We start from the raw sequence: 20,777 nt of genomic DNA on the forward strand, positions 1-20,777 counted from the left end.
ACTGAGCTAGATGCCACGTTACTGCCATTTTTAGTTGAGAACAGCATTGTGAAACCATTTTTGCCGTAAACAGGAGTGTCTACTTCACAAAAACAGTAAGCACATCGGAAGGTTACAGAAACATTATTCCTTCCTAAGATCCAGGAGGGTGGTTATAAATCCATTATTAGTAAGTAGTCGAATGCTCTGGATGCCCCAGTTGTGAACTGAGGACTACAAAATATGTACATTTTGGAGAATAGGCAAGGCAGGCCTTTTCCTTGAACAACACTCAAGGAAGCCATAATGCCAGAAGTGTCAATACACTCTGTAATGCACTGGGCAGCAAGACTGTCGTTTGAAGCCAAATACAGACAGGCGGGTTTTGGGCACTGCTCAATGCACACAATTGTCAGCTGTAAGGCTTGCACAGAAACAGACATATTAGAAGCAATTAAAATTATTTGGGACCTACACAGGATCTTCCCCCAGGTTAGATCTGGACCATGAACTGGACAAGCATACAGAAACCTTGTCTGCAGCTTTTTTATTTATTCTGCCCAACAGGAGGCAAAAAAAACCCACAAGAACAAAGAAATTATTTTTTAAGGAAAATAATACCTTTTCATTCAGGAGCAGATTTTTGGGGAGACAAAAATAAAATAATGCTGCTTGTCACAATATTTAAGGGATCGTGCCAGTTCAGGTTTAATTCCATTTTATCTAGATTTAGTTACCTAATACCTGTAATAATCAAACACCGGAATTTAACCTGATGCTAACCTCAAATGAAGTTTAGCATCATTTTTGCCCACAATCACATCAATGATAAAAGCAACACACTGGGTGGTGGCAGCTCAGAGCTATTGCTACACTACAGGATTAACAAGCTTGTACAGGTTCTACAGTAGGTGCAAGTCAGGTCAGGGACAACACAACCACAAAACTAGAAATCTCAAATCAGTCAGTTTGGTTAGTTTAAAGGTATTTAAGCTCTGGAATAAAGTCACCCAGACTTTTCTAGAACTTCTTTTAAAACTACAATTCAACACCGACTTCATTGGAAATGCATGGAAAGAGTTCAAAATGCAGATGAAATCTATTAGCATCCAAAATGTATCAGGTGAGAAACTGACAACTGTAAATTAAATCCCATGACAGCCCTTATAAAAGGCAAAGCACACTACACTTATTTAACATATAATCTTAAAAAAGTAGCATCAGAGAAATATTTCAGTAGGGAATTCAAAGAATAATCCTTTTTTTTTTTTTTTGCGAGTAGATGCATTAAAAGAAAATATAATACATTATTGATATTGTATGCTACAATACCAGAATGGTATCAATTAACTGAACCAGTGCAAACCAGATTTTTTACATCAGCTGCTCTATCAACCTTGGGACAGCAAGTCTTTATTGAAAAGAAACACACAGCACTCCACATGGTTGTTCTCTTTTAGCTGGTTCTAAATCAAGCAGCTTTGTACAGCCCCAATCTCTCCTAGAACACGTCACTGCAAGTCCAAGGAAGAGTAGAACAGGGAAAAGTGACCTACCTGACCTTTTCTTTTCTGTTTAGCATCTTTCTCCTAAATTAACCCATTAGAAAGAAGAAATAAGACACTATTTGTTGGCCTGCACTTACCTGTTAAGGCACATCCTCACCATTCCTTTGCAACATTTTCTAAAGGGTATTGCACACCTGCTCATGCAGAAAGCCTGTATCCAACTCCCAAGAGCCTGTCATTTGCTGGACCAGGGGACCTTCTACAATACTAAAACTTAGCAGGTAGAGATGACTCTCCTAAAAGGGTACATGTATGAAATAATGATTTTTACTGACTAGTCTCATTTGACATGAGACAGCACCTTCAGAAATTTGGGCCATGAGGGGCAACAGCAGCACGCTTTACTACAAAAGAATTTGTAGTAAAGGATCTCTGAACTGCTATCAAGGCACTTTAAAGCCTACATTTTCAGGAATGATATTCTGTATGGAAAAAGCTCCTCTAATCAGGTATTAACACAACTGTGCAAAATATAACATTCACAGCATTACAAAAGGTTTTATGTAGTCACGTTATGGCTATTAACTCTCTCTTTATTTGAGCCCTGAGTGCAACGTCTCAGATCTTCCAAAACAGAATCTCAACAGGGCTGAATCAGCCAAGTGGTCCCCAACCTTTGCAGAGGAAGAGGAGATGAGTCCAATCACAGACACATAAGGGGAGCTATGGCAAACAGAAGTTCCAATTCCTCATAAGAAGATTTTCATCAAAATTTCTGAAATAGCAATATACATCTTGATTAGTTGTTCTATAGTTATACAATGGATGGGTTGGGTTTGTTTTATTTACTTTTTCAAAATGTCTTCATTTTTTTCAACTTAGAAGCAGCAACTGCAGGCATTTAAATATTAAAAAAAAATAAGCTAATGTTTTGGGGTTTTTACTTTTTTAGTTTTTAGAGTTTTTAAGTTTGTTAGACTTCTCTATTCTGTGGCAACTTTTACTTATTTTTTCAATATAGACTTAAGATATTTAAGCCTCTTAAAGATCCCCTCTGATAATTTCAAATACTACAACACAGCTAGCAAATTATTTCAAGCACAAACTACTTTAAGAGTTTGGTTGTATTCACAACCAAGGAACATTCAGACTCCATCTGCTAATGTAGAGAAGTAGAAGTAGCTCCTTAAAACAAACCCTACACAAGGGAAGTCTAGTTTCTCCACACAAGCTAAACCTCCCACTTAGATGCCTGAAGCAAGTTGACTACACCTCAGCAAAGTGGCTGGAAATTTTTTAAGTTTTACAAGTTTTGCAGATAAAAAAGGATGCAATGGGTTGCTCTTTTCTAGCAACTGGTCCTAAAAGAAAAACATTATCTACTGGTTCACTTTGTGGACGTCCATTAAATTAAACAAGTACTTTGTTTAAATCAGCTTTAATCAGCTACATGAAAGGCACTCATTCAACTCAAAGAGAATTAATAAAACCTGTTATCCCAAAAGCAAATAGTGGTAAAATGAGAGTGGCAAGCGATGAAAAGGAAGAAAAAGGAGGTGGGGGGCAGGAAGGGGGAATCTGTTCTACAGCTATTAATCTTCAAAGAATCACATTTGCAATTTAACCAACAGACATTCTGAAAACTTCTTGAGTCACGTTCTTCACTTACACCACTGTTCTCATATCTGATAAAGTTTAATACAATATTACATTGTGTTGTTTGGGGTTTTTTTTACTATGCTAGTTTCAGGCAATGTTTCACCTCACAATTACCTTATCAGGGACGCCAGGGCTGAAAGTAAACAGAAACTGAGCATTACTCAAAATGTTTTTCATTAAATATAAACTGGCAGGTTACCCTGTGTAATATTGCATCTTTATTGTTTTTAGCTATTCTTAGACTCTTGATTTGCCACAACATCTTAACATAGAGCACTTCATCTATCATGCATTCCCACACATTCATGGAATTCCTCACTGTACTCCACACTGACTTTAGACACTGCAGTCTGTGGAGCCAAGTGGCCTTTTAGTTGCTTTAAGCTGCTTGAGGGGGGAAGTCTGCCCTTACCACATGCACACCCCATTCCCTCTCTTCCCAGATAATCCCACATTTTATCTAGAGTGCCCTGCATTATGTATAGCACTGTTCACCCTCAAGTATTAAATTAAATAGTACATGTAACCCCAACCTGAAAATTGTTTCTTTAACAAATCTGTTAAGTAGTGTGTATGCCAAACCATAATCAACTTCAAAGCCTTTCCAACAACACAAAACCCTCAGAGAAAGGTGTAGCAATACAGAGAAGACTTTGGCTCTTCAGCGCCCTAGAATAACTGCTGGAAAATACCTTAATTTCTTCTCTCTTTCAAAGTTATTGCAAATTCCAAGAAAACAAGTTAAAATAAAATTAACCCAGAATATGAAAACCACCCTCCAATCATACTTAGGATTCTTTCAACAAAGTAGCAAAACATAACTTGGTAAGTGATTTTCATTTCTTTCCAGTAACTACAAATCATTGTTCTTCTGTATGCACATATTACCATGCAATATATTTGCAAGGAGCCTCCAGAGTGCCTGTTTCACAGCATGTAAAAGCTCAACTTCCTTCAGGTAAGCATTGAAAAAGTCTTTAATACTTGCCCAAATGCTGATCGAAATTTATTTCACAATGAGTAAAAATGGAAAGGTTTTACATTTTCCCTACTACAGAAATAATTTCTAAAGTTAAGATTTCTTATCATAAACAAAATCAGTAAAATAAATTACATCTTAGCTGTTTATATTAAATATAAATGACTTATACTTCTTAACACAAGGAGTAAGCATTCAGCACTTGTTTATAAAATTCAAGAGACACAGGCCTTGTACACATGGCTTTGTTAACATCTTACAGTTTACCCTCAGTCACATCCAACAATCCAAATAGCACCTCTACATAAAAGATGCATCCAAATGACTTCAATGAAGTGCAGAATACTCCATTAGAGAGAACATGTTTTAATTAATAGTTCTAATACCAGTTTTACAGTGTACAGTACTTTTATCAATCTACTGTGTTGTAATTATACAAGATAGGATGAATCATACAGCCCTCATCACAGTATGGACCCCAGTACAGTTTTACCTCAAGAATAGCTGGAAAATTTGGCTTATAATATGTAATTCAACATGTTTATTGAAAAGTGGGCAACATAGTCTAACAAGAAGTTGACTTCTGACAGTACAAAACTGTAGTTAAATTTAAGTACCATTTTGAAATTAAGAATACATTAAGGAGTTAGATACCCATTGAAACAAACTGATCTGCAAGCAAGGTATTTTCTTATCAATGCGTTCACACGTTTGATAGACATCTCCTTTGGTGGAAAGTCTAACATTACAAAAAATATACATTATTGGACAGTTTCAAATTTTAGTTTTTTAGGACAGGACATTCATATTTAGAACACTGACAGTCCAACTTCTCCATTTTAATATAATACTATGAAAATTCCCCCATCAGACTGAGCTATTATTCAGCCTCAAATACACGCATTATTACAACAATCCCAGCATCAAATCACTTCAGGTAGTGAAGAAGTTCAGCTACAAGATCATACACAAAGCTTTTAAACCAGCTGGGAAGTTACAAAAGACAGGAGCTCAACATACACAGTGTAATATGGGAGGAAACACAGACTTGAAGTTTCCTCTAGCTTCTGGGCTCTTTAAGAACCCCCAACTACAATATAAACATACACTCCTGAAGAAAAAAATAATGAGGAGAATTCTTCCTAGAACACAGAAATTCAAAGTAAGTCAAAACATTTACTTATATTTACTTTGGTAACACAGCTCATTGTAGATAAAGCAAGCAGCAAAACAACAATATGAAAAAGAATCTTGTTATGATAGCTGAATATTTGAACAGAGTTAACATGTAAAAAGCATTTCTAGAAAAGCATCTGAAAGCATCATGACAGTGACAGTTGAAGCTGACTTGGATTAGAGTGTCTAAGTACTAGAAAGTGACCATAAGCTGTAAACACAGTTCACCAAACTGAAGAAAGTGTTATGAGGCTAACACAGAATGAAGCTAAGGCAGATCTCATTTTAACACCTTAGAAATACTTTCTTTGACTAATTCCTGCCGAAGGAAAAATATGTGAAGTGAGCACACAGTCAATTAGAAGTTAAGACAGATGAACAGCGTTATCGACAAATCTACAAACAGAACATGAAAATAATGAAGGAAAAATTAGAAACTTGTGCAAGAACTTTGGAAACACACCAATACTCAGGGAATTGTTTAGACAACAGGGGAATGAAGATAAATCTAAAGACTAAGAGAAATAACATATAGTTTGCTCACCAAGACAGCAAGTCAGCAGAATTGCAAAATCAGCTAATACAATTTGGAAATGACTCCAAGATAGGACATAATGTTTTCTCAAGAGAACTTTGGCACAACTACAATAAGAATATTATTGTTTCTTCTGTGAACTAAATTAACTGAAAGACAAATTGGCCAATCTATAGAGAAGAGAGTGACTGAGAGAAATGTCTAATTAAACTTCAAAGTTAATAAAAATGCCCTCTTAACTACACAGATGGAATATCTAAAACTGTTTAATTACCATTTAGGAAAAAACCTCCTTTTCAATTTTACATATTAAGAGATGTTTAATAACCCAGAGAAACTGGATTAGAAAAGCAGCTTGCTAAAAATGAAGTGCAACACATTAAAAAAAAAGCACTGAAAACTGGTAACTCAGACTAGGTAAACAGGTCAGATCTCTGGCAGCAGCAATGTTAAAGGAGAGATATAAAGGTGCAATTCCTCCTGTATGTATTTGTACTGGTGATGCCTGATGTAAATCCACGTACACCGTAAGAGGATCCCTGGGAGAGGAAAAGTACCTTAAATGCAGGTGTGAAGCACAGTGCTGACATGACAGATACATCCAAAACAGAAATATTCTTTGACTGAAAGCATGTTATAGAATAGAACATTGTTATGCAGCATATTATGCAGTAAAAAGTGTAGTGCATTATTTTAAACATTCCTAGTGTGGTGACAGGCTCTGAACACTACAGAACAGCTGTCTCCAGCAGTAAATTATGGCTCTTAACTGAAAAAAGCTATTGAGTGTGCATCAACTCCTGTAAATCAGTGCATTCTATGATTTTAAGCTTCTGAAAGAAGAAACATTCTGTATCTTGTAAATTTAGGGGTTTTTTTCCAGGATAGGTCTTCATATTCCTAGGCTATACTGATCAAGGGAAATTCAGAAGGATAGATCTGAAAATAAAATGCTTTGTTCCTATTCAGAAAAAAAAAAATCAAGTCTCAACATGTAATAAGAGAAAGTATTATTTGGTATCATCTAAAAGCATCAATTTAAAATCTACGTAAGTTATATCCCAATTGCATTTATATTTCTAGTAAAAAATAATTTGAATAAGTTGATGTGTGTTTTACAGATGAGAGTTCAACAATACACAGAACTATGCAGCTGCACTATTTTCAGTTATTTACTCCAAAGCAGACAGAAAAAAATCAAAACTATATCCTGTAGTTCATGTGAAACACAAACAAATGAAAACTACAACAACTAAAGTAAAAGATGAATATTCAGTATGAAAACAAGAATTTTTAATGGAACTCGAATTAATCCTATGCACTTCCTCAGAATTCTGTTCCAAGTCAACATTTGCAACGAGTTTAAAAGGAAAAAGACAATAAGTGACAAACAACAGTCTAATAAGGAGTGAGTCCCTGTAGAATTTCCACAGTATTTACCTATATAAACAGTTTAAAATTGAGGTGGTTTAAATATAAGAAATACCTTTGCTGACTTCTAGCCATTATAGAACAACCCTCCTTATCTGTTAAACAATTAACATATAATCCTTAAAGCTTTATCCTTGGTAGCATTTATTCTACCATTATATGCCCACTACATTACATGTTCTGTACTTTATGCCCACTGTGTTTTAGGTCGTGTTTTTTATGCATTCATTACATAAAATAAATGTTTTCATATGTTTTCAATGAGTATTAAGAACAAATCATGTCTCAAGTAAAACTAAAGTGGTCACATCTATGTTGCTCACTTAAATTTCGTTTTTTATTATTTGTACAAATAGTTTAAAATTCTGCAATCAAGAAAAAAAGAATCAGACATCTTAAAACAGTCACATTCTGTCATTGTTACCTAGTTCCCTCATTCGTATCCTTCCCACCACTGGGTGATGAATACTAAAAAGATTATCATTTCTTGTACATGTGTATTATTTAATCTTCATTGTAAGTATAAATTTGTAACACAGTAGTAACACTGCAGGTATAGAAATAATGTTTCTTATCAGGCATATGAAAAGATTGAACACTCTACCACAGTTGATGCTGGTGTATTTATGTAGAAGGCTTCTCACAGATCAGTTCAGTCTACGGGAGGTAGATGTTTGTCTATGAACTGTTTTACATCCATCATTTCCTGTTTAGAGATAAAAGTATGCATTAGTTGAAGTTCTCTACTACTACATAATCAGCTACACTAAATCATGCTTTAACATTTCAGTTATAATGAGCAGCTGGGCTAGAAATATTGAGCAATTAGTTACTTGATTACCACTCTGCACACAAGTCAAGGCTGATAACTTCAAGGCACTATGCACGCAGAAGAGGCTAAAATACAAGGAAAAAAGCAAAGACCACTTTTTCTTTCTCTCTGAAGTTGAACCGGCAAGCTACATATTTATCATCAAGTGATCTTGACAGCACCAGGCTGACTATGTACAGGGTTTCAATGTAGCTAAGGCCATAGCTTGGTGTATACTTTAAACTTTTACAACTTAGCAGCAGCATGAAAAGCCAACTCCTCCTCCTAACCCTTCTGCTTCATTTTCACCATGCTTCCTTCCTTAAGGAATGCAGCAAACTAGACTGAGAAACTAACCCATGGTAACATTTTTTTAAAGTCTCTGTTGTAAGAAACAACACATTACTAATACATTTGTGTAACAACTCAGCAATATTACAGCCTAAATGCAATACAACTGTGTAAATGTTGCAAAGAGGTCGTTCAAAGGTACATTTCCCACAAGATGCAATAATCCAAATTAACAAATATTTATTAAAATAAATTAACTGCTGCCGACAAGTAGCAAATCTGTTCTTCGCCTCCTCTCTGATTTCTTGCTCCTATCACTTACTTTAGGTGAGTTTTGATGCTCCAGCTCCCTACAGCTGCAAACACTGGAGCCAGCAGCTTTTGCTGTTTTAGCAAGTTGAAATGGTTCAAGGAAGTTTCTCATCTGCCCCAGAGTCGGTACAAGAAGGAAGTGAGGGCCACAAGGTCACAAGCAGAGGGAGTCCACCCCTTTCTGGCAGCAGGAAGTTATTACACCAGCTCAGCTCTTGTGCTGAGCCACAACCATAAATACAGGTTATGAGGCTGCCTCTTCCATAGTGTCAGCCCTCCCTATGTATTCCTTCAATGTCTCCACCCACAGAGCTCCCAGGATTCTTCTCTCCAAAATACCATCTTGGATTTATGCTATGAGAATCTGTCTTTTAACTCAGGTTAAGTTGTTTTCTCTTTTTACTAAGGAAATAATAAAAATTTGGGAAAAAAGAGCCTTTTATAGACCAAGTTGCCTAGTCCCAAAGTACAATCTTATGAGGAAGTTCTCACTAGTCACATGAACTTTTGCTCTGGATGCTTTTTTAGCCCAGAATTCAGTTAATCACCAAAATAAGTAGCAGGAAGGACTTGTTATTGGAAAAAACAAAACAAAACAAAACCAACTGATCAAAACTAACAAAAACTAAATCCCCTCCCCAAAGCCTATAAATATGTTTTGAGGGAAAAGAATTAACTATACCCAGCTAAAACAGAGTGTATTAAGAAAATTACCTCAAGAGATGAACTATGCATCAGGCCAGAGTAAGTCTTGAAGGTTACGTTGGCTGGATTTATCATACTTTTAAGCTTCTCAACAGTGAGGGAACCAAACATTAAAGGAACCAGGGGGTCACAGTCCCCATGGCATTGTAGAACAGCAATATCCTTGTTGACACCACTGATAGGGCCCTGGGAAGTGTGGAATTAGACAGGAGAAGAGAAGAAAGAAACACTAAGTGGAGATAAGGCTAACAGCTTTGAAATAAAATAATCCCATGGGACTATACCCTGTGGCATGAAAAGTAAGTTGAATTGTGAGGGGAAAAAAGTACAGTGTATAGTCTGCAAGCTTCTTATGAAGTAAACTCTGTACCTGACAACACATTAAGCTCAAAGATCTTGTCATACATGAAATCCCTATTTGTGCTTGGTCTTTGCATATTAAGTGCTCTAATTAATTAATTTTGAGTTAAATATTTTTAAATTGAATGTTAAAATTAACCCATCAGCCCAGGTACCAAAAATTAAGTTCCATTAATCACTTGTACACCATAAGAGTTATCCTTCCTGTGTTTACTGTATACTTTTACAAGTGTTTTAAGATGTGTTAGATGTACTTTTTTATGTTTTTACTTGTACTTTGGTTCCAAGGCAGATTTCAAAACCCCAGTTCCAACGAACAGCCCAGCCCCCATAGCCATTGCCCTGTAGGCAAGTACCATAGCAACCTGAATTCTAAGACCCTTATCTCAAGTAATACCACCCCTCTGACAAGGATGAGCCATTGGTGGACAGAGATAATCTGTCAAAGGGAAAACACCAATCACCTTAAACCAAAGGGGCGGGCTGTGGGCGGACTGTGGGCGGAGCAAAGGTTATAAAACAGGGATCACGAGAAAGACACGCCCCCGGACCCTCCAGCTTGCTGAGGAGTTCAGTGCTGGAAAAACCTACTCCTTTTAAGGAGCCTTTAGAAATATTTTTTTTTTGACCAGCCTAGCACTGCAAGCCCTTTTTTCTCTACCTGAGGTCCAGTGCTGTCTAAGCCTGAAGATCTCGAATCCCTGCGCTCCTGGGGCATACCTCCTGAGCCACTAGGATCCCAAATTTTTATATTTTGCTAATTTTTGCAATTTTTCAATTTTTCTGTTTTAATAAATTGTTTTAATTTCTACTAAGAGTTGTCTCATTCCTCACAATCTGAAAATAAAATTTGGCAAAAAGTTTTGTAACAGAAAGTCATGATTTCTAGCCAAGTAAAAAACCTGAAACTTTGCTCAAACATCCAGTCTCTAAGACAGTGCCTTGCAGATGGAACAAATGGCAGATAGAAAATTAATCTCCAAGGAAAATTTGTTATATCCTTTATATTTTCTAGTAGTGTCATTTTAAGCAGAAATTGCTACTGTTTCTCCGTTTTCCTTACTTAACAAAATCTAAAATTTCAGGGCCCTATTTTAAAAACTTCCAAGTTATCAAAGAACTGTCAACATCAGGTAATAACAATGGCCACTAATTCCTGCACGAGATGCCATCTTCAGATACACTCCTGCCAGTGCAAATTATCTTAGGAAAGAAACAAATACCTGAGGAAAAGAGGCCCGTAGAGGAAGCCAACAGCTGAGGGCTATGACACCTGCTAATTTTTGATGTGTTGTAAGAGCTGTATACAATGATAAAGCACCTCCCTAAAATAAAGATATAAGTATTAGAATAATGACAGTAAAGTTCTTTTTAATGTGTTTCAAGATCTCTGATTTCTCCTTTAAAAGTCTTTTTCTATTCCAATCTATTCTTCTTTAGACACAACACTAAAAACAGTGTTTATTTACAACATGTTTTGCTTTTTCTCCTCCCCTCCAAGTCCATGTAGTCAATTCAGAAGTAAGCCAGCAAATTTACTGTAACTAACAGCTGTCCAAAAAACCCCAAACAGAGTATTACTCACAACAGTATTATCACTACTTTAGTATTTAATTTATTTACATGCAGACTGGGGAGTTGATCTACGAACCAATTAATCCTCTAACCTACCTACCACAGATGCCTTACAAGTATGAAGGAAAAGATTTCCCAAATAAATCCAGACCACCAAATACCTACCAAATTCAATTAAAAATACTACCAAGACTTTCAAGCAAAAGTATGTAGGTTATGTGCATAAAGATTTTAAACAGACTATTAGTTTTAGTACCTTTTTTACACATGCATATTCATTTTCCAGTGAACAGTAATTCTTTGCATAAAACAAAAAAACTTCATTTGTTAAAGCAAAGGAAAATTGACACATTAAAATTTTAGGGGCATCTAACATCAGCTGATCTCAAGTTAAGTGTCTGGGTTTCCAAGCTAATAAAGCTAGGTTACTTTGCTAGAAAAAAGACAATGGTTCTTTCCAACCATACCTTACCTGAGAAAAACCTCCCAGAATAATTCGATTGGAAGGAATTCCGTTTCTTACTTCTTGATCTATCAGTGCTTTAACTGCAACATAAATAAAGGCCAGTAGTTAAAATCCCCTCCATTCTCTAGAAAGCCCAGAAGAGGAAAGATGCCTTCTTCCTAGCATGAACAGAAAGTTAGTGAAAGCAAAATCTAGGCTGCTATACATTGAAAGTACCAAAAGATCTAGGGCACAGTCAGAAATTTCAGTGCCACTGTATCATTTCCAAAGAGAAAAACAAGCAAATAAGTCTTATAAAAGCCCTGGTGCTGGGAAGATGGTATCCTCTTCCAAGTAAAAGCAACACAACTGGATGCTAATACAGCTCTAACCTGTTGCACTACCCAAAAGCTCTTTAAAAAATCCTACATTTGTTCCCATATTTCAGACCATGAAGTGTTTATATTGGTGAGTTACTCTACTTACTAACAAAGTTAAAAAACAAACAAACAAACAACTCATCTAGCTAAACTTTGGTCAGGGATAATACCATATACACATATTCTTTTCCCTAAAAATACTATCTTTGGAAAACCTGTTTCAGATTGATAGCTCATTTTCAAGAACACCCAGAAGTACTTTTAAGACATAAAAAATACTCCTAAGCATACCACTCTCTGCCGCCTGCTTGATCCCAGCTTCATCTTCCTGTGAATCTGGAGAAAGTCCAATGATATCAAACCTTACAAAAACATCAACAAGAGCATTACTCATTAGAGCATCCATTCCACTTCCTTAATACACAAATAGTAAAATTTGGATGTTTTCCAGACAAAAATGTTAGCTGTCATATTGTTTAGTACCAACTACCCATGGATTACAAGAAACGGGACAATCTGCAAATGTGGCTTAAAAGACTAACCAACAAGGCTTTTCTGAGTTTTGCCATCTTCTGTAACTTACTGAAGATCAAGCAGCTCAGTTGTGATATTTGCTTCAAAAATATTAGCAGGAATTCTGCTCCGTGTAAAAATTAAAATATGGTTTGAAGAAATACAAGAAAAGCAAACACAAGTTACTTTAGGGGGGAAAAAAAAGCCCAAAACCCAACAAAACCAAAGACTGGCTTAAGATCATTGAAATCTACCATATTCTTCTTGTTCTCTATTCAGAATGGATGTTCTAAAGAACAGTTTCTACATATCCTACTGACCCACCAAATATTACTCACTAGTAGCAATAATATTTCCACTCCAAGTCTCTGCTTCTACTGACTATGAATACAGACACAATGCATACTACAGACCATACCTGTAAAATAAAATGGGGTTTTGTTCTAAGATACACAGATTAGTCCTGAGGAATAACCACTATCACAGGTACAAAAGAATAATTACAGTGTACTCATGACAGTACTTTTATAAGAACAGAACTAAAGCAAAAAGGTTTTTACACTTCCATGTGATTAAAACCAGACACTCAGGTTGTTCATGATTTTAAATTAAGAACAATGAGTTCATACCCTCAGATATAATTTGATTAGAACCATCTGCATTTGAACAAATACTTACCATGATGGCATAGACATGTTCATGTTCAAAGAAACTGGCATAACTGGCCTAGAAATGAGAATGAACACTCCTGACATAAGATATATACTGAAATTCAATAATGCAGATGCAGTAATGTCATGAAATTACATATCCCCTAACTCTGTCTTATTTTTAAGCAGTAATTAACATTAGCTGCTTTGCAGCATCTGTTGAAGAAACTCTGTTGAAACCTGCCAGCCCAAACACATTTAATATTCAGGGTTGAATTACCACTCTCTGTGGAGAGCAACCAAAACATTAATGGGCTGCCTTAAATGTGTGTGTGTGAGTGCATAAATCCCATAAAGGTATTTTTAATATACATATATAATTTAGTTATTTCTCAGTAGGAGTTATTTATCACAGTTCCACACACATGTTCAGTGGATTATGGCACCTTATACAGCAGCATCAGCAGGAAGCAGCCAAATGCAGCACGTGGTGGAGCCTGGCCACACATGCTTCTGTCAACAGCTGAATCTGCTTAGGCAGTGCCTGCCTTCACTGCTGGACTCCTTCCCACCCCTCTGCTGCTGTGTGGCATCTTTTCAGCCATACTAAGACAGCTTCAATGGATCATGCCATGGATCAAATCTGGCTTTAGTTTTAATCTATAGGAACTGAGCAGCATAAGTTCTGCAGGGAAGGACTGAAAGAAGACAAAGGGCAAGCAAAGAAAACAGCAGATATTGCTAAGCTCCTTTTGAATGGCTCAGCAAAGCTTGGCCATGTGGTAAAACAAATGACTAAATCACAGCTCAGTAATACACCAAAACATTGCTTCCTTTTCTCCCTATCATCTCTGCTCCACGTCTGCCAAGATGGCTGGAGCAAAAGACAATCTGAATTTTGCATTAAAATAAATTAAGATTATATTTTATTAGTTTTTCTACTACCAAGTAAATACTAGATGGATCTTACTGCCTTATTTACTGACACCTGACCATGCTTAGAAGTATTTAACTTCTCAAATTGCACAAAGACAGCTCAAATTGCTTTATTTGCTGAAAATATCAATATCCTGTCAATCTTTAAATTTCTTTGTAACTTACAGTAAGTTATAATCTACTATACAGACACACACAAGTTTAAGTACACATACCTAATACAAATTATGTGTAATGGTAAGTAAAATACAAAAACAATATTCTTTGACAAAATTGTTTTTGACAAAAGACTGTTGGGGGGGGCAAGGAACAAACAACTCAGCAGAAAAAAAGGTCAAAATATTATAATTTTGCATATAAAACTTTCCAAATATGTTTTCAGTCTGAATTAGTAACAAAACCAAAATACAAATAAAAATGCAGTTTTGCCCCAAAGTAAACCACAAAGCAGTTCCTATAAACAAGAAACACTTAATAGCATCAATGTTATTTTAGAGTGGGCTTTTATATAAAAAATGAAATGCAGAGATAACCAAATACCATTTGACTTCATAATCTGTGCAAGTGCCTTAACATGCAACTCTACAGTAAAAGGTAAAACAAGAAAAGTTACAAACTTACGCATGTGGGCAAATGTATTTCACATGGGGGCTTTTGATACCAGCAAGTGCTTCTGACCATCCGTGCCTGTTAACAAAAATATATTCAATTGCATTTATGTGATGGCTTAGCTCTTATTTCTGTGTTGCTGTATCAGCACAGACCAAGCATGAAATATGCTGAATTGGATCAATACAAACACATGCCTAGAAAATGTTTACATCAACCACAGTATGCTATGGACATAGTACTAAACTTAGAAGGTTTGTTCAGCCCTTGAATGCTTGTGACATATATACAGTCAGGGAGACTCGATCTAATTTGACTGCCATAGTTGTGGCACAGCTACAGAAATACCACTTTGGCTCCAGGCAAAGCCTGCTCTGTATCTGTCTGGCTTTATTAATCTGTGTGCCACAACAGATGCACACAGGTATCCTGCTTCCCGGCAGCTCAGAGGCTGCTGTGCTGCTCCTGCAGAGTTAAGACAGCTTCTTTGACAATCAACTTGCCACTCTGTGAACCACATTTGCTACGTGGGACAGTAGCAAGCTGACACCTAAGCTAACTCCACATGGAGCCAACCTAATCAATCAGCCCTATTAACTTCAGCTCAGCTTGAATGCTCTTGGATTCAGGCAGTCCTGAACAACACCCCAGATTGCAGCAGCTTTTTAATCTCAAGCAGATACTGTATATGAATGTCCATAACAATACAAGATCTGCACAGGAGGTGAGTTAATGAGCTTCCTCCAAACCAGAACACTGGAGAGCATAATGTAAAGACTCACTCCAAGCCTCATCTAGATAGGGACTGACCTTGACCCAAATCTGAACCCATGCAGAACCACTGCATGTGCCTGCACATGGCTTTCCAGAACACTCAATAGCACCTGCATTTCCTGATTTTTGTCATCATTTAGTATTCCTAATTCACCCACTGAATTAGACACTGGAAATTTGGTTCTAAGCAGGAAACATCTTTAACAAATTCATCAGTGACACAGCTGAACTAATCAGACCAACAGCAGACCAGCCATAAAAGCATGTTTGGTTTAGTTTTAGTATCATCCTGAAAAGTTAATGTATGTTACCTAAAGTTAAAGGCATTTCCAATACACTGATATCACAGACATTTGAAGCACTGACTGCATATCTCAGCCTACTTCTTACCAGTTTTTTTATATCTATTATTAACAAATTGCAGGTAATACGACTTGCATGATATTTGCAGTATCACAGGAGGTCAAATAAGAATCTAAAGGAGAAATATGACTGAGAAAAAATAGTTACATAAGAATTTGGGAACACTTTTTAGCCTACTATAAAGGCTAATGTGACAAATTTGGAAAGCAACATTATGTGCACATTAATGCAGACTCCTTAGAACAATCCTCTATGTTGCACCTTTTGTTCAGATTTTGACAAGTATGTACTGGTCTTTAAGTGCCATTTATATAGGAGCTAAGAGAGAAAAAGAACATAACTTCTGTTAGACACATTCCGGAGTAAGAGAAATACAGCTGGTAAACTGAAGTGATGAATTTAAAAATTGATGTGAAGTGGAACAGGTCAGTTTAAACTAGGGAAGTTACAAAATTGTTAATAAATTCACCTCAGAAAATTTTTTGGGTCACTACTACTGTTTTATTTAAAAAAACCCTGAACAGCAGTATATCAAAGGCAGCCTATCTAATCTAATCTGCAGCAGACTAGAAGAAGAAATACAACTATATCACTGTATTTCCACAGACGTGTCATGTCTTGTTAAATGCAGACATTCCAGTACGCTCAGTGCATTTGCAAGATTGAAGCTGTGCATTAGCTCTGACACTGAAATGGAAATGCCACCTTGTCTAAGGAATACAGCTTATGTTAAAGAGCAAGTCTCTCTTTTTCACCCCTTGCCAAAACCAACATCAACCTGATTTGCAAGGACTCAAATTCCAAAAGCTCAAAAGATTCTGCAATCACTTGCTGAACATTTGGTGCCAAGATGCAGGCAGTACTGCTGCCTCAGCTGCGTTCTACCAGCAGAAAGGAAGAGGGATAATGCAAACAAGGCGTTGTGTCAGCACAACAAATCAGAGCAAAAATCTCCACTTGTAGAATACTGCCAAGTGCATGGACTTGACTCTTTTTTAACTTACTAAATGCCCTGGTTATGCAAGTTTTAATTCTGACAGCTAACTTTTGTCAGTTCTTTGGAAAAAATTACATCTTAAACATAGCAAGTTTCAACTGAGAGGGAACATGCAAGCTCCAGGTAACAAAAGTTCTTAAAAAATATTATGTAATTTTGCCCACAAGGGAGCACAATAGACAAAGCATTCATGCTACTTATTTTCAGTATCTAAGTGCCAATTCATTTAAAGTCTTCCACTAAAAAGGCTTTAACACTCTCTTGTTAATTCAATGCTTTTAATGAATGCATGCTTATTTCTGGGCACACACAAGCTTCAAACAGAAACATTACACCAGAGCTAGAATGCCTCCCAGAAATTCCCTACTACCCTTTCCATTTCTCCTCAAACATGGAAATAATAGGAACAAGGCAACAGGGCATTTCACATTTGATTTGGGTGGGTTTTCTTGGAGTCTGAAGACCTTATTTGAGAGACAGCAATCTGTAGACATTAGGTGACTACTTTGGAGTTTGCTTAGATAAATCATAGGGGTCTGGATTTTAGTGTAAGTACAACATATATTGATGAAGAAACCACGGACTAACTGCACCTATTGGCAAACCAACAATCCACAAGTCTGGAATAAAAAAGAACCCTAAATTTAGACAAGCACAGCCATAACCAGAAACCCACTCTCAGGAAAGCAAATGATCAGAAAACCACAGACTTCTTTTTCTACAAAGTTTGTCACAAGAACAAAAGAGAGATCACATTCAGACCAAATTAGGTGAGTAAAGTTTTTGAGGACTTAGTGGAAAATTTTAAGTAAATAGTTGTCACCATCATTGCAGGACACATGAAGTTTTATCTGTTGCTGGCCGCTGCATTCAGTAAAGGGCAAAATAAGAAACTTAGGTAAATTTTAACAGCTCACGTGTTTAAAATACGCAGATTATATTTGAAAGTATAATAGCTACTGAGTATGCAACAGATCAGAATACACACCCGGTATCTCCTAATCCGTGAAGAAAAATGACCTGAGAGAAATAAAACAACAACAAAAAAAGACAACAAAGGTAGCGGTTTAGGATCACTAAAGAAACAAACGCACCTCGCCCACGGGCCCCAGGCGCCCACCCAAGGTCAGGCACAGTTCGGAGCACGGCACCACTTTCTCCCAAGAAAACTCCGCTTCGCTCACTTCCCCTCCCCGGCCCCGCCGCCATCAGCGGCCGCTCCCCGCGGGCACCGCTGACCTTCCAGGTGCCGAGCCCGGCCCGCCTGTGGCAGGGAAGGAACGAGATGGGCCCCCCGCCATCCCCCTCAGCCGTAGCGCGGCCGCGCCTCGCCCCCCGCCCGCGCCCGCCGCGCCAACAAAGCCGGGCGGCGGCGCTCCCTGCCCGCGCCCCCTGCCCGCGCCCCCGCCCGCACTCACGGCCGCTGTCGCCTTCCTGGCGGCCGGGACGATGGCAGGGAGAGGAGCCGACATGTTGTTGCCGCACATACACCGGGCTGCGGGGCGGCCGGCGGGACACGGGCCAGCGGCGGGGAGGCGGCGCGGGAGGGCGGCGGGAGCCGGGTGGGAGGGGCGCGGGCGGGCGGGCGCCTTGTGCTGTGCTTTAAGGCCCGGGGGGGAAAGGAAATTACGGTGTCCTTAAACAGGTAAAATATAAAAGGCTAAGTCATGGGAAGGCAGGAAAACCAGCAGAAATATAGCAAACAGCACGGTTAGACGGGGCTCATCTGTCCTCATCGGATCAGATGCCTTCACCACCGAATTAAATCTGGCTTACAGCTCACAAGTCACTGATTCTTACTCATCTTGAAATGTGTTAGGCTCTTCAGGCACTCTGGTTGAAGTTACTGGATCATTCCAGTCCATTCCAAATACTTAGACCAACTCTGAATATGTATGGCAAACACATTTCTATCAAAACGAAATACTTTGTTCTTTGTCTTCTATTCCGTACATCTTTGTCAGATATTTACTCCCAGAAAATCAATATGTTCATTGTATTTGCCGGGTGGTAACTGGCTGGCATGGATGCTTGTTTGGCAGCTCCAACAGCAGCTGAGTGCACACTATACTTCTTTCACATCCTTCCCACTGCTGTGTTCCATATCAAACAGGGATGATTTTTCACAAAGCTTTAGCTCATCAACATCGCCAGCATTGGCTGCATAAAATTTATTGGAAAAGCCTTTATGCCAGTTGTGTAACATTGAATACACATCCTCTTTTGCCATGATTGTTTTGATACATAGTATTTATACAAGAGCATCCCTGTTGTTACTAAAATTGGATTCTTTTCACAGGTAACTCTTTTTGGTTTGATTTGTCTCTAATTTAGCGTGTGCTCCTGCCTCATGTACTGTGCCCAATTCAAGTCCGTTAAGAAAATACATTAAAAAAAAGTTTATGCATAAAAAATTCTTCAAAGATTAGGAGCTTCACATTATGTCAAGTGCTTATTAAGTATGCTGACCCTGACTCCTGCTCTAGATCATCTTTTTGGGACATGAATAAAATTTTGCTTTCCCTCTCTACTCTGCTATTTACCACGTAAATGTCACTTCCATAAGGTGAGCTGCTGCTGAACCTCCAGCCTAAGAAGTCAATAGTCTGCTCACAAACAGAACAAGACTTAATATTTTAGTCATTAGAGATGGAATGATCTTACTTGAATTCCCAGTTGCTGCTAGCATGGCCCTGGGGGCACTGGAGAAATGTGAGGTCTGCATGGATTGGGCATGGGGCAGTCTGCTGGTTACAGGCAAGTGTTCAAGAAATTGACCTTCAGGAATCACAAAGGAATTGCTGAAAACATCTGAGCTGTGAACCTTTCAAAAACTGGTACATTGTCTGTCTCTTTGGAGTGAGATATCTGTCATATGTATGATACTGTTCTATCTGATTTGAAATTTCTGTTTAAAGCAGTGAGAGTTTTAGAAGGGAAAGCATTCTCTAAATTATGTGGTTTCCCCTGCCCTAGAGGCTAAAATGGGCTTCGATAAGATGATTGTCCATACCAGCATCTTGTGTATTGTTACAGTGTAGTTTTTCTTAATTTTTTTTTGAAGAGAGTAAGAAGCTATAGAGATTTCATACTGGAATGCACAGATTTCTGCAGCATGACTTCCATATTTCCATTTTACCCCCATTTACTCTCAGGGCTGGCAGAGCTGCTGCCTGATCTCCATCTGAAGCTGACATTCAACATGGAAGAAGGTACTGTCAGACAGAAGTTTCCGGATGGAAAGCAGGGTATTACATCAAGGAGTATCAGCTTTCACGATGGGAACTGGCCTTTCTGCTCTGTAACTCCACAATGGCAGCATCTACAATTCAGTTCTTCACTGCACTTAAGTCTGCACTCTGCACACCCTTCCCACCAGACCACTACACTGATGGAAACTGCTGTATGGTTTTCCAGTAGGTACACATTTAAATTTAAAAGACTGAAATAATACATGTGATCAAGTACTGCAGCAGTACTAAGAAAGTCTCTGTCTTGGTCTTGGCTGTGGTGATTTTCTTCCCAGTGGCTGGTGAGGGGCTGTGTTTTGGGTTTGTGCTGAACACAGTGATGATAATACAGAGATGTTTTCGTTGTTGCTGAGCAGGGCTCACACACAGCCAAGGCCTTCTCTGCTTTTTGTGCTGCCACGCTGGTGAGGAGGCTGGGGGTGCATGGGAGGGTGGGAGGAGACAGAGCCAGGACAGGTGACCCCAGCTGACCAGAGGGATATTCCAGACCAGATGGCATCATGTTCAGTATGTAAAGTGGGGGAAGAAGAAGGAAGGA

The 20,777-nt window shown here is 38.1% G+C and overlaps 1 protein-coding gene across 1 annotated transcript; it reads right to left on the reverse strand.

Moving 5' to 3' along the window:
- Positions 1–4,471: 4,471 nt before the first annotated feature.
- On the reverse strand, positions 4,472–18,549 carry LYPLA1 (lysophospholipase 1). Its single transcript, XM_069004748.1, has 9 exons — positions 18,407–18,549; positions 17,977–18,008; positions 14,867–14,932; positions 13,338–13,385; positions 12,438–12,508; positions 11,794–11,867; positions 10,970–11,071; positions 9,396–9,572; positions 4,472–7,973 (listed from the first exon to the last, which is right to left on the reverse strand). The coding sequence occupies exons 1-9, from the start codon at positions 18,473–18,475 to the stop codon at positions 7,920–7,922; spliced, it is 693 nt and encodes a 230-aa protein (XP_068860849.1). The 5' UTR covers positions 18,476–18,549; the 3' UTR covers positions 4,472–7,919.
- Positions 18,550–20,777: the final 2,228 nt, after the last annotated feature.

The sequence above is a fragment of the Aphelocoma coerulescens genome, chromosome 2 (genome assembly GCF_041296385.1).
Source record: "Aphelocoma coerulescens isolate FSJ_1873_10779 chromosome 2, UR_Acoe_1.0, whole genome shotgun sequence".
NCBI classification, from domain to species: domain Eukaryota; kingdom Metazoa; phylum Chordata; class Aves; order Passeriformes; family Corvidae; genus Aphelocoma; species Aphelocoma coerulescens.